At 43.1% G+C, this 15,328-nt stretch overlaps 1 protein-coding gene across 5 annotated transcripts in view; it reads right to left on the reverse strand.

Annotated features, from left to right (window-relative positions):
* CLTB (clathrin light chain B) overlaps positions 1-12,947 on the reverse strand; it is a 28,269-nt gene extending 15,322 nt beyond the window's left edge. The window contains exons 1-3 of one of the 5 annotated variants that reach the window (XM_018569719.1): positions 12,576-12,947; positions 8,738-8,746; positions 610-659 (exon numbers count right to left, since the gene is read on the reverse strand). In XM_018569719.1, the coding sequence (XP_018425221.1) occupies positions 610-659; positions 8,738-8,746; positions 12,576-12,762 (246 nt within the window). In that variant the 5' untranslated portion in view covers positions 12,763-12,947. Of the gene's footprint in view, positions 1-609; positions 660-8,737; positions 8,747-12,557 lie in introns of all 5 variants that reach the window. The other 4 variants (XM_018569718.1, XM_018569721.1, XM_018569722.1 and 1 more) reach the window with 4 other exon arrangements.
* Between the last annotated feature and the right edge of the window lie 2,381 nt (positions 12,948-15,328).

Here is a 15,328-nt window from a genome sequence, read left to right on the forward strand (position 1 = left end):
ATGCACTACTCTCACAGACCCTGCCTTCTGAACTACAACTCAACGTCTGAACATTTTAAAATTATCATTGCTTGCAGGAAGCAATGCATTGTGGGACATGTAGCCTTTAGAAATCGAGATCACATGAAGCAGCAGGTAAAGAGATGCAAAGCACACTGGGAATCTGGGAAGTTGATGAAAGTGATGGGCAGACAGAAGGCAGCACTCATAACATAAAAGGAATTTTATCAAGTAAGCTTTGATTGCATTATGAAAAACAAATCTAGTATGTATTTCTATTACAATGCTGATGTTATACCAGGATAGCATATGCTGAGACTTTACAACTCTTAAGGTCCTGTGGTGGATGAGTTAACAAGCATGTATTAACCAGCTCTTACTTGGATGGTCAGTGAATGGTTTTCCTGTGGATTGGTGAAGGATCGCACATTGTCATTTGAAGATACACTGCGGTGTTATGGTGTAATGTGATGGAACTGTCTTTGGTTTTCTCTATGTGGGTTCTACATAATCAGCTGGCAGCTTCGATATTTGAGAACACTTATTAGAAACGCAGGTTTTTCAAAGTAAATCCAATGGATTGGATTTTTACCCATATTATACACTCACCTGGTGTATTTCTCCATTCATTGGAGTAGTTACTAGGTCATCATATCCACCTAAAAGACAAAATGATAGCAATAAATCACTATTCGTAGCAGAAAAGTCCTTTTCTGCACATAACACACAACCCAGAAGTATTAAAAGTTGTTCTGCTATACACAGTGAAACAAGAAACAAGGCCTGAAAGAAATACAAAGGCTGGGACTGCAGACCTTTCCTTCTGAAAGTGCTTGTTGCCTGGCTATCTCTGCCCTTAACCAGTTGACATCCGCAGTGTTAAACCCCCTTCCCACCCAGGCCATTTTTCAGTATTCAGCGCTGCGGTACTTTAACTGACATTTATTCCGTCATGCAGCGCTGTACTGAAATGAATTTTATACCCTTTTTTGGGGACAGATAGAGCTTTCTTTTGGTGGTATTTATTCACCACTGGGGGTTTTATTTTTTTACTATATTAAAGAGTTACATCTTAAAAATGCATTCCAGTACTGTAACGTTTAACAAAAATGTATCTTATTTGTGTATCACTCAGCTGTAGATCCTCAAATCATCTCTGAATTGGTGCTGACACTGTCCTTCCTTCTGGAGGGGGGCTAATTTTGTTCCCCATGGTCCCTGTGTGTGTTGTACACAGCTTTTGGGTTTTGCAAATCTCCATTTGTAGAGCCCTCTTGTGTGACACCCTGCCTGGAGGAGCTGGAACGCTTAGGCTGCTGAAGAACAAACAGAAAAGCAGGGCCACTCCTAGTAGATTTGGTGCATGATTAATGAAGTGGCTGTGCATTATGTTATTTTATTCTTCTTCACACAAATCAAGTCTGTACTAAGAATATCAGTTGTGTGTCATCCATAGTATAATGATACAAATGATGTTCATATGAGTGGAGATTTGAGATAAGTATATAGTTGGTATTTATAAACAGTTCATGGTATGATTTTCAAACAATCTATGATAATTTGGTCAGTTGGAGGGCTATGAAAATCACACGTGTGCTAGAGAATGGAGTTTACATGCATGGCTGCAAACTGGAGCCCAGCATTGCTTGGAATTTTGCAAGTGATGGTGAATCATCAGCACAGATTTTGGCCCTTTTAATGCCATGGGGGAAGTGACACTGAACTCAGAAGCTAAACCCTAAAAATGCATTCAGGCACCTTAATTGTTAACAAAAACAATATCTTATTTGTGTATCACTCAGCTGTAGATCCTCAAATCATCTCTGAATTGTGGCTGACATTGTCCTTCCTTCTGGAGGGTGGCTACTTTTGTTCCCCATGGTCCCTGTGTGTATTGTAAAGTAGTCACCGCTCCAAGCTCACTCCTGTAATGGACTACAATCTAATTTTTTGTTTACTTTATTGTGAATGTAGTCCATCACAGGAGCGAGCTTGGAGCGGTGGATACTTTACAACACACACAGGGACCATGGGGAACAAAAGTATCCGGCCTCCAGAAGGGAGGACAGTGTCAGCACCAATTCAGAGATGATTTGAGGATCTGCAGCTGAGTGATACATAAACATCTTTTTTTTTTTAAAGTCATTAAATGTATTATTGTAAATTCCTTATTCTGTCCTTTAATCATCCTACTGTAATACCTTGTGTAGTAGAGCTCAAAATGGAGGGAAATGGAGGAGGGCATCACTCTCAGCCAATCAAGCTCTTCCTTAATGCACATGTGCTGACAAGGAAAATGATTACCTAATTTCCTCACATTTGAAACCTAAAACTATAGGGCAGGGGTAGGCAACCTCAGCACCCCACCTGTTGTGGAACTACAAGTCCCATGAGACGTTGCAAGGCATTGACAGCCACGGGGCATGACTCCTAGAAGCAGAGGCGTTAGGGGATTTAAAGTTTTACCACAGTTGGACTACCGAGGTTGCCTACCCCTGCTATAGGGGTTATGTTAAACTTAGCATTCTGAGCAGATATGGTCATTAGGTAGCACAACACACAGAATAATGTACTGCATGTCAAAATATAAGCCATCGTCAACATAAACAGCACTCTCCCATCTGTAGCTGTCTACTGTTCCCCTCCATGATTCATATGGAGTAAAAAAACAAACAAAAAAGGATTGACAATCTAAATTTAAAACATTGATTTGTATAGAATGTGATTCTTTTACAGAACATGTTAAAAGCACCCCACCGGATCCAGAACAAGAAGTGCGGCCAAGCAAGAGGCGCGCTGAGTACACAACCGATGCAGCCTCCTATTGTGCATGGGTGCAAAAGTGCTGATGTGTTATTAGAACACCTTTGTCATGAGCTGTTCCATTGTACACCCATCCTCCAGTATATGCTGTCTGCTTCATACAAGTCAATGTCTATTATTCCAGTCTTCTCTCAGGCTGACTTGTTGAAAAACAATACCTCCCTGTTACAGAACAGCTCACATCAGCTTTGTGTTTTGTATTCCTTTGTTTTAGGAGAACCCCCTCCTCTAACTCTGTTTATAGATCCATTTACTAGCCAACTCCAGCTACAAAGAATAAAACATGAAACATGAGAAAAGTTAGATGTGTGACAATGCTTCTGTGTTCAACTTCAATTTTTAAACAGCACGCTGCTTTTTATTTATTTATTTGCACAGTGTCTTTAAGGCCTCATTCACACTGGAATCGGCCCGCACGTACAGCTCCATGCTGCGTGCAGGGTCGTACTGAGCAGCTCCCGGGAAGGACAGGTGCTGCATGTGATTAGTATGCAGCCCCCGTCCTTCTCTATGGAACTACACGGCCGTACGCCCCCTTACGCTCACCTCAAGTGCAGGTCCGTAGGGGTGCGTATTTCCTGGCTCGGACGCAGACAGGATCCATCCTGTCAGCGTACGAGTACCGACATGCAGGCCGGGTGAGCGTAGGGGGGCGTACGGCCGCGTAGTCCCATAGAGAAGGACGGGGGGTGCGTACTAATCACATGCAGCACCTGTCCTTCTCGGGAGCTGCTCGGTACGGCCCTGCACACAGAACGGAGTTGTACCTGCGGGCCAATTCCAGTGTGAACGAGGGCTAGAGATCAACTCTGGGTAAAAAATGTTATTAACCCTTTCAGTGGGGCTAACCTCGCACTGCAAGGGCTAAGTGCTCGTTTTTGTCTAGGGTCGAAAATAGAAAAAAGTTATCCTCACCCGAACCTCCGAGCTGGCCGGCTGCGATAGCACTCCTTCCAGCCTGTCTCCTTCTCCGCTGCAGTGATAGAATGTCCCTCTGTGTCCTCACGTCCACTGTGTATAGACTGTGACGACCTCACGGACCTTAGACTGCTGCAGCAGACAGGGAGAGAGGCTCCAGGGACCATTCTAAAAGCAAGCTGGCTCAGAGGATCAGGTGAGTATAACTTTTTTATTTCTGATCCTAGGCAAAAATTAGCAATTAACCCTTGCAGTGTTAATTGCTAATTAATAGCCCCACTGCAAGGATTAATACATTTTTTACCTGAATTTCTACATTAAAATAAAACACACTGAGACATAGTGTAGTGAACACACAGTGACATATCATAGTGAACAAACAGCGACATATCAAAAGTGAACACACAGTGACAACGTGGCAAACACAGTGACAACGTAGTGATCACACAGTGACAACGTAGTGAACACACAGTGACAACGTAGTGATCACACACTGACAACGTAGTGATCACACACTGACAACGTAGTGATCACACACTGACATACCGTAGTGATTTTCTTTAACTGGTACTATCACAAAAATTCACATTAATAAGGCATAAGACACATATAAGCATTATGAAATCACATCATTATTTCACATAATAAACACTTTTGCATGCTATGAATAAACAAGTGCCGCCACAGAGCCCCCAGGGCAGCCGAGACCAGACCCAGAAGCACTGTGGGTGTTGGGTGACATTAGACACTGGACAGAGTTTATTGTTTTCACCCAGGCAAACCCTTTCTGGTAAGCTTGCAGTCAGATAAGAGGATTAGCAAGGCATACCATATGAATATGATGGAAGACTGTATAAGCAGAGGTTACCTTCACTGGAAACTGTATGTCAAAACCATTGGTATTTTCAAATGATTTTGAACATTCATTTGTGTGTTTATCACGCATTTTCAGGCTTGACCACTTTTTGTGGCCAATAGAAAGGTAGTTACTGGGAGAAAAGGACAGTTGTTATGCACAAAATCTCTGCAAATAATGTGGATTATGTGTATTTTCGTGGTGCTCCCATTAACGTTTACAGTGTGACGATTCTGCCCAAAAACTAAGCTCATGTACTTTTTCAAGTAACAAGTAACATGATGCTCAGGTGTGAACAGACACCATTAAAAATAAGGGGATTCTGCATGTTAATCTCCACACTCCAAAGACGTGAGATAGAAACCTTAGACTGTAAACTCCTTAAAGGAGTACTATGAGGTGAGTGATTTTCACTCGCCTCATAGTTCTAGCCGACCTGTGCCAATGAGACTGTCACAGGTCGGCTCAGTAGATCGGGAGGTGAGCGAACACATACCGGCGTTCGCTCACCTCTCGATCCTGTCACGGCTCTCTGCCGTGACAGGGGGAGGGGCTGGATTCCCCTCTCCGATCTGCCAGCGCTGACTGGCGGAACGGACGGGGGAGGGGGCGGGTACAGCTGGCTCTGCCTCTAGATAGGCAGAGCCAGCTGTCAGTCACGCAGCTGGGCGGATCCCGGCACAATTGTCGTGATCCGCTTCAGCTGCGGCCTCTCAGTTTACCGCGAGCAGCAGCTCGCGGCATACTGCGGCATCTCAGTATACCGCGAGCTACAGCTCACGGTATACTGAGCCTAGGGTGACAGGAGGACGCTAGTTTGTGTCCTCCCGTTACCCTAAGGAAAAGCCTTAACCCCATAGTTCTCCTTTAAGAGCAGGGCCTGTGTTGAATGTGCAGTATGTAAAGTGCTGAATACATTATTGGCCCTATAAAAATACCTGTAATAAATAAATAAATGTTAGGCGATGTTGTGCTTCAGAAAAATGCACATCAAAGTGCTCAGGTGTGAATAATGGTTTAGGGCAGCCACATCACTGTGCATAATGACCCTCAATGCATCTGGGAATCAGGAGTTTGAGCTCCGGCTCTAGTCTGACAGGTTCCTTTATTTACATTGCTTTCTTGACAACTTTTTGGGTGTGGTGAGGGTGGGGCAGCGTGATATAAGCCTTACCGTGTACATTATAAAATGATGTATATGTGTACAGTATAGATTAATTAGATGAAAGCTTACATTTAAAAGATTCATATCTGCCCTCCTACTTTGCAATCTTTTGTCTGAGGACAATTCTCAAGCTGAAAGTCACACCTGAAAGATGCTGCTTACAGCGACCATTTCTCTAGGAAACAAAACTGCAGGGCAAGCAATTTGGGATCTGTTATTTCATATTATTATGCAGACAAAAGGAGCTGGGAGACAACATGCGCTATCAGAACAAGCCCAGGCTATTGACAGGACAGTAAAAGTAGGCTATACACTAAACAAATTTGGGCTGATTCAGGAGGAATCGGACAAATTTGCACAGTGGGTGCCACTGTCAGAAAATTCTCAGCCATACGGAATTAGTAGCCAATCAGAATACAATGGGAGCAGTGGGGGATTCCTTGACCAACGCTCGTAAGCCTTGATGGGGGAATCTGTTTTTTTTTTTGTGGTTCAGCCTGCAGATTGAATGAAAAAAATAAAATCGTATATACCCAGCTTAACTATCAGACTATAAAGAGCCCTGCAGATACCAGAGTCGTCCACACGCAATGTAAGCAACGCTAAAAAACGTCGCTAATATCTATCTTTCATAAGCATGCCTCCACAGTTATTATTATACAGGATTTATATAGCGCCAACAGTTTGCACAACCCTTTACAAAATGAAGGGAGACAGTCAGTTGCAATACAATTTACAACAAAATAGTTAGAAGGACCTCACAAGAGCTTACAATCTAAAAGGCAAGGGCAAGTGGCACAAAAGGTAGTAACTGCCAGGGGATGAATTGTGTGAGAAAGTACATTTCTACTTGTTTTGTGACTGGCTCTCTTTAAGATGTCCTAACTGCTCACTTCTGTGGTTGAAGATGAATGGATTGTGGTTAAAAGAAGTTGGCTAATCAAGGTGTGTGTAATATACCATCCCATCCACGGTCTCCTCCCTTCTTTATGATTACAAACATGTTTTATGGCATTCCAGTCTCCTACCCCTCCCAGCTCAGCTCTACTACAACCTGCTGCATTATGTTGAAATTGCTTTCAGCTACTGTAAGTTACCCAGTGGCATCAGACAATGGGTGATAGCTGCATAGTGTATAATACAAAGGAAGACATCCATGTGCTCACTGTTCTGAGGAAACTTTTTTTTTAGCAGTTGGACTGCTCCTAAATGACTGACCGCAATCTATTTTCTATTAAAATAGAACTGAAGCCAAAACATTTTTTTAGTTCTGGATAGCTTTTTTGGGTTTTGGGGAGATTTCCCTTCACTTCCTGTCTGATAGCCACAACGGGAAGTGAGGGGAAATCCCTCCAATAAAAGGGAAATTTCTGGTGTTCAGCAGGATCACCAGAACTTGTGCCCCCACTGAAAGATTTCCCACCTATACCTGTTCTGATGACACTTTCAGTGATAACAGTCACCAGGACAAAAAAAGAGGGTGAATCTCCCTAATGGGGATATAAATATAAACCTGACAGGTGTTCTAATGCCTCTAATGACTTCATTTGCACTATAATACCACTCATGCCCAAAAGTAGTAAAAGGAACCAGCTGAGACTTCTATGGAGCATTGGCTAACTGTCTCCTGAGATTTGTCCAGCCCTGTGATAAATACTACAACTACATGTTCCTCTACCACGTCTGAGTGGGAATACATTCATTGTCCTGGTATTATACTGTCTTGTAGTATTACTGTTCTATCAGTACACCATTAGTAGTACAGGAGTTTGAAGTATATCTATACCAAAACCATTTTTTTTTTGCTGCTGAAACTCAGGCTCAAAGAGCCTCACAGGTTAATTGGTCAATAGTATAGCTATACTATTGACTAATTATTATGCTTTAAGTACTTACCTTATGTGATGCTTCTTGATGCGAACATCTTCCTTCCACTTGTTTCCAACACTCCCTCCAGCGCTGGTTCTTCTTTCTGATACAGCGCAGACTCCTATGTCTTCCTGTGTCCCACCGAGTCTGTCCGGCGTGCACGCACCCGGCTGCATGCATTCACTTACACTGAGTCACTCCTCCTCTCCCCTCCAGTGATGTAGAGTGCACCTGCAGACACTTCCTCCTGCATGGCTGTTCGGGAAGCTCTGCTGCCGGGAGCAAGCGGCACAGACAGGTAAGTAATTACAAATTTGACACCCTTTTTTAAAAAAATGTTGCGGCATGTATCTACTGCTTGCTAGCAGTAGATATGTGTAAAAAAAACCCAAAAAAATCTTTCATTCTACTTTAACTTAAAAAAGCAATTTTACTTCTGTCTGTGTTGCAATTGGAGAGATTTCCTCTCACTTCTTGTCCTGGAGACAACCTTTTTACCAGACAGGAAGTGAAACAATCTCTTGCCTCCAACAGCAGTAAAACCTAACAGGAGTTGTTATCCCTCCCCCTTTCTAGCCAAAACTAAAAAAAAGAAAAGTAAACGTTTTGGGAACAGATACACTTTAAAATATAATGAAATCCAATAGCTGAGCTCCAGCACACGGCGTATGTCCAATGTTGATTTTATTCAGCATACTTTTTATGGAAAACATGCCATAGAAGGAACATTTAAACATTTACATTGCGTTCACATGTACCCAAAACATTTTTGAAAATAAAACAATGCCTGACAAAGGAGCCAGGAAGTGAGCAGACAAAATATTAGTTCAAGCATAACGTAAAGGACACATTTTCAGTCTGATTGTGGCATTCCACTAATGTGCTGCAGGGAGGTAAAAGCCGGAAGTATCAGCAAATCCTGGAGAGAAGAAACTAAGGTTGGATGGTTCAACAAGACAGTCATCTAAAACAAACGTCAAAATTGAGAAATTAAAGGAGAACTATGAGGCGAGTTATTTTCAATCATCCTGATAGTTCTAGCCGACCTGTGACAATGAGACTGTCACAGGTCGGCTCAGTAGATCGGGAAGTGAGCGAACACATACCGGCGCTCGCTCAATTCTCGATCCTGTCACTGCAGAGAGCCGTGACGGGAGGGAATGGATTCCCCCCTCTCCGCTCCGATCCTCCAGCGCTGACTGGCGGAACGGATGGGGGAGGGGGCGGGTACAGCTGGCTCTGCCTCTAGATAGGCAGAGCCAGCTGTCACTCATGCAGCTGGGCGAATCCAGACATAATTGTCGGGATCCGTTTCAGCTGAGGCGTCTCAGTGTACCGCGAGCTGTAGCTCGCAGTATACTGTGCTTTGGGTGACGGGAGGACGCTAATTTGTGTCCTCCCGTTACCCTTAGGAGAACTATGGGGAAAAGCCCTAACCCCATAGTTCTCTTTTAAAGATCAAAGTGGAATGGAACCAAATTTTTTTTTTAGGCAGGGTAAGGGAGGGTTATAGCCCCCCTGTTATAACACGTATCAGCTTTTATTTGGTCTTCTGTGTCCCATGATTTCCCATTTATTCCTGTTCTGATGCCAACCCAAAATTTGGGGTTTTCATTCACTTTTAGTGATAAAGTTCACCAGGACAAATAGAGAGGGTAAATCTCCCTGTTTCTGTGGGGCTGACTGATAAAGTAATTTTTTACCATCCTCAGCAGCCCTTCTTCCTTGGAGCCAAGCTGGATCAATGTAAATATCCATAAAAGATCATTCCTGGAGTTCTGCTTTAATACAGTGCACCATAAATCAAAATAGATTCATAACCCTTCATCTGCATACGTGTTGCGGCTTAGTGGCTCAAAGTATGGAAGCCAGAGGGTCAGCTCAACCACAAGGCAGTTGGCATTTTCAAAATAATTGAACTGGAATGCTGAGCTCAGCATTAGGGCTGCAACAACTATTCTCATTATCAGTTAGTTGGTTGGGGAGGGAGAGAGAGATTTTGTTTTTTTAGTTGAAAAAATAAATCGGGCAACTAATCGATTATGAAAATAATTGTTAGCTGCAGCCCTACTCAGCAGACTGGCACATAGAAAAAAAATGAATAAATTAGTAAAAGAGAAGAGCTTTTTTTTTTTTTTATAAATAAAAAGTAACAAGTGGGGGATAAAAGAAACATTAGGCCCAATAGATGGCTACAGGCAAGATCTCAGGAAATAATGGACTACTGGCTTCATATTTGAGGGCCTTGTGTTCTGCAAACAAGCTGACTTCCTGAGCTGCATTGCCTGTCATTTGAAACCTGGTACCTGGAAGTGTGTGGTATATATTAGGCAGCAAGTGAACATTTTGTCCTGGATCTCAATCCAAGTGAGCATCTGTGGGATGTGCTGGAAGTCCGATCCATGGAGGCCCCACCTTGCAACTTACAAGACTTATTTTGCAGTATTTAGTATTTGCAACTGATGGCTTGGTGCCAGATGCCACAGCATACCTTCAGAGGACTAGTGGAGTCCATGCATTGATGAGTCAGGTATGTTTTGGCTGCAAAAGGTGGACCTACTCAATGTTAGAAAACTGATAAAAATACCTTAACTGAAAAATTCAGGTTATTAAATAAAAGCTAATACTTGATCACAAGCTATATGGGCAATAATCATATCTTTCCACTGCTCTAGTTTTCATGCATCATGGTTGTGTCTTTTGTCTCTAGGCTGCGGTTGACAAATGTATGGACTGCAAATCAATGAGATATCCATTGGGACTGGGGTCATTCAACTATATCACTCAGTTAATTATAATAACAGCTGCAGGAACTGCCTTGTGTAAAACAGTGTTATTGTGTGTGCAGTGGATGATTGTGGACCTTTACATGAGAGTGAGTACAGGGTGAACATCTTGTAAAAGGATTCACTTAAAGGTATCAGGTGACCTACACATAAAGTCAAATTGTTACACCATTCAAATTTATTACAGGCATTTATATAGCAGAGATCATTTAGCTCTTTACATACGCTAAATTCACATGAGTTCCTGCCCTCCAGCAGCTTACAATGTAAAGTCTGGAGGACAATGAGCTTAGTTTTAAAACTTTGGGGACCCCTGCCATATACAACCACCTCAACCTCTTATACAGGCAGATTTAGGGCCATGAGCATTGTATGTCTTATTGTCAGAGAGAGTAAGTTAACCAAAGAAATACAAAGCAAGCACTTTTCTATACTACACGATACCTTTATTATTCTAGACTACTGTTTTCAATACTGTGCTGCAGCCCCCATATCTCATATGCAAATGATTACCTACTAAAAAGTCATTATTTGCATTTGACTGGGCATGGGCATGGGCATGGGCATTCCCGCCCCCCCTCCCCCCCCCCCCCCACACACTCCACATGACAGTGCCGGGGCCTGGCTATAGGTCATCCAGGCACTCAGCACTGTATTTTGGGCCAGGCAAGGAGCAGGCATGCTTACCTCAAACCAAAACGCTGGTGTTTATTAGAGGGCCGCAGATGCTATGCATGTGTAGGGTTATTTTGCTTTCTAGGGCAATGTGACAGGTTTGCTGAAAGACCCCAGAGGTTGACCCCATTCATATTTAAGCTGTATGTCATTTGGTGTTTTCTGAGCATTTGTACAGACTTTTTGCGAGCATATAAGATGTAAGTATTGTATATTTATTTATACCCAACGCAAAGCTAGCTACTAGCCAAATAAATGTGTTATGTGCAGTTTTCAAGTGCTTCCATTGAAGACTATTGCGGCCAAAACACTCGACCCTGCCCAAAAAGAAGCTCATGTACTTTTTTTGCGCTACAAGCAACAGAACGCTCAGATGTGATCAGGGGCCATTGAAGATAAAGGAATTAAGAGTGTAAATTGGACCTGGACTTTAGGAGGCAATCCATCCAGCAGAAGAATGCAATATTTTTCAATAACCATCGCACTGACACAAATTATAAAAACAGATATGTTTATCTGTACTACAGAGCCAAGCAACACCTAATGAAGGATGGAGGAAACTATGGAACCATTGGAGGAACAATGTGAGAGGATAGGAGAAGATGTCCAGCCTGACATCCTTTTCCCATCCCAGGTCCCCAAAAACATCTAAAGTAAAATCTATTAAAGTAGAAAAAAATGTTTTCCTCCCTCCAATGTTAATTAAACCACTTCCCTTAAATGATGTCTCTTAATCCAATCTTCTTTCCTGTCTTTTTCATCTGTCCCTCCAGCGCTGTTGAGGGTCTCCGATTCAGCGTTGACTCCTCTGTCCTTGCTGGCACTTCCTGTCCCACGGTGTCTGCATGCGGGTGCACGCTGTCCATAGACTTACCTTGTGTCTCTCCTCATCTCCCGGCCGAAGATGTGAACTGTGCATGCACCCGCCCCAAGATGCTTTGCGGCCACCCGAGAATGTTCACATTTTCGGACGGGAGCGCGAGGGGAAGGCACAGGTAAGTATTGACCTCTTTTAAAGCGTTTTTTTAAAAACACTTTTTGCATATATCTACCGCTTGCTAGCTAGGCTTTAATGATACTTTAACATAAAGAAGCACTTATGTCTATGGGCACGACAATGGCATGTCTGGGCCGCTGAATAGGAGCAGCAAATGTAACAAAATAGGGAACATCATGCTTGTAAAAAAAAAAAAAAAATCACAATATAAGCTTGTGAATTTCTACCTTAGTTCCTAGTATTACCATAGACTTTGACATGTAAAATCTCATAAGGTTCCAGCAGCATGAAATAGAAATGAGGATGCTAATAGTCTGAGATCAGCTCCATATTCGCTGGATCCTGCACCTGCTACACAACCCACTGTGACCTTGAACAATTGCCAATCTCCCTGATGTTTCCTACAGCCCGGAATGAAAGCTCTGTGGCCAAGAAAACCCATGCACAATGTATGATTCCCAATGTGACATTCAGCATCAGACTTACCCAGATCTGACTGCTCTAGGGAGGAAGCTTGACTGGTCACCAGCACCGCTCCGAAGCCTTCGTCATTCTCTATCCCAGCAATCTCGCTTTCTTGCTGGGCCAGGAAAGCAGCAGCCGGGTCTTCTTCTGCCTCCACTGCGGCTCCGGCACTCTCCGAAGAGGAGAAGAAGCCAAAATCATCAGACATCTTCGCTACCTCGCCACTGATCCTTTGATCGCCCTGATGTGTGTGACCTTCTGACCAGTGTGGATTTGGAGATCGGGGCAGATCGTACTAGTAGGACGTACAAGCCATTCCCAGTGTACAAATAACAGCACCCAACCCTGTGACTACTGCACTATGCTCAAGAGGCAGGACCACGGCAATGACATCACAGCGGCCTGGGTGACAATACCATGAGTGACCAACAGATGGCGCTGTTCTCTATGTGAATAAAATGCCCGAACCATTGTGTGGGCTGCTTGCTGTGTCATGATTGAGGGCCCAGTCACACCATCAAGACTGCGTTCCAGTGCGCTCGGGCACTAGAACGCAACCCGGCCGGTGTTCCGATAGAACACCGTAACTGCTCCTCCTCCCTACAGCAGTATCTGAATCTGCATAGTCCCGCCTCTCTCGAAGCTCCGGTTTTATGTCAGCTAGAGACAACAGTCGGCTGTGTGCGATGTGATCGCTGAACTCTGCACGATGTATATCACCTATAAATCGTCTGTCCCAGTCCCTCACATCCCTCCACAGTCTTTCTTATGCTGGCTGTGATCTGCTCTCTGTCCTCTTTTATTCCCCACAGGATAAAACATACGTTTCAAAATAAACATGTTTTTATATATCTGTAAATCTGTACCAGTATATGTCTGTGAATGAGAACCTTAGTTTTGTCATTTTATGGTCATAAATATATTCCATACCGCTCATCATAGTCCCCACTGATCATCATAATCCGCACTGATCATCATAATCCGCCCCGCTCATCAAAGTCCGCACTGATCATCATATTCTGCATCGCTCATCATAGTCCGCACCACTAATCCGCACAGATCATCTTCATCCGTGCTGATCGTTATAATTCGCAATGATCATCACAATCCGCACCTCAGTGGAGGCAGGTGAGGCAGAGCCTCACCTAGTATCATGGAGGAAAAAGCTGTCAGCCTCAAGTCTGAAGCTGACAGCTTTTTCTCCATTCAGATCGGCCTGTAACAGGCTACAGGGCAGGGAAAGCCGCCCCGCTGTGTAACCTGTCATGGACGGATCGCTGACTGTTAATTACAGGAAGCACTGGCGGAGCTACCTGGGTCGCAATTGCGACTGGGCCCTGGCGTTCTGCCTGTTGGGGGTGCCCATCGAGGAAGAAGAGGCCCCACATTCTGCTGTGTGAGGATCCTCTCCTCTTAGTCCCGCCCCCTGGCCACCGAGACGCGGAAGAGGGTCCTGCAGTAGAGATAAGGTTAGTCTGGACTGGGAAGGGGGGGATGCTGGTAGTATTCTGCAGTGCTGTTTTTTTATTATAAAAATATTATTATAATGTATTGCTGGGACTTGTAGTCCCGCATAACTCATGACTTTGCTCAATCATGGGTCACCTGTCAGATGACGTAAAACCGTACACAGTTGGGCGGAGCAAGCTGTCACCACTGCCCAATTGTTTATATGTTGCCTGCATCTGTCAAAATGCCATTCTGCGGCGGGAGGACGTCACGAGCGGACAGGGAGGCGATTGTCGGTTTTTCTTTTAAAATGACTATTTCGATTTATTCGATTATTATTATTATTATTAAATATCGATTATTATTTCGTCGAGTCGTCGTCGTGGACAACGCTGGACATCGTGATTGACCATGGATTACGTCGTTGGATCAATTTTTGGGTTTTTGTTTTACAATAAAGGTCTTGTTAAAATCATTTGTGTTGGGTTTTTTTTCATTTAAAGGATTTTTTTTAACCCTTTAGTAAATGGGTAGGGGTACAGGTACTTACTCATTCACAAGGGGGGGGGGGAATCTGGGTGCCCCTTTATTAACCCCTTCGTGATGGGAGACGTACACTGTACGTCCCGCCACAAAGGGACCAAATGACTCGCCACGTACACTGTACGTGACGCGTTATTTGCTGCATTAGAGGGCTGGTAACCCCTGAGAAAGCCGGCATTCTGACAGCTCGTATAGATCGAGAGATATCTCTCTCGGATCGTATACTGGCTTTTTTTTTTCTTTCACTTTCAGGAATAGATACATAATGTATCTATTCCTGAAAGAAGAATGTTTCAGTTTTCTGATGTTGTCGGAACGTTCAGAAAACCTTTAGTGACAGCTGAATCCTGAACTGCAGCAGGATCACTATCACTAACTTATTATCGGCTGTTCTGAAGTTTAAAACAGCCTAATAAACAAAAATGTATTAATTTATCAAGCAGTAATAGTGAGATTAATTCACAATGACTGCTTGATATAATTAAATAAATAAAATAAACATTTTAAAAGTTTTAAAATAGTGAAAAGTGTAAAAAAAATAAAAATAGTGAAAAGTGTAAAGAAAAAAAAATACAGGACAAATAAATGAATGTATTTATTGCATTTTTTTTTTTTTTTAGCTGTGCTGGTTTTGTAAAAAATACTACAAATCAAAACTGGGAAAAAAGTGTTTTTTTAACGTTTTTTCCTCCTTTTTTTATATTTTATTTGTCCCAAGTGAGGCGTTAGACACACATATGTGATATAAATATATAGCCCTATCTGTCCTCCAAAAAATTTTT

Source organism: Nanorana parkeri, unplaced genomic scaffold (assembly GCF_000935625.1).
Source record: "Nanorana parkeri isolate BGI_ZX_2015 unplaced genomic scaffold, ASM93562v1 scaffold1383, whole genome shotgun sequence".
Classification (NCBI taxonomy): domain Eukaryota; kingdom Metazoa; phylum Chordata; class Amphibia; order Anura; family Dicroglossidae; genus Nanorana; species Nanorana parkeri.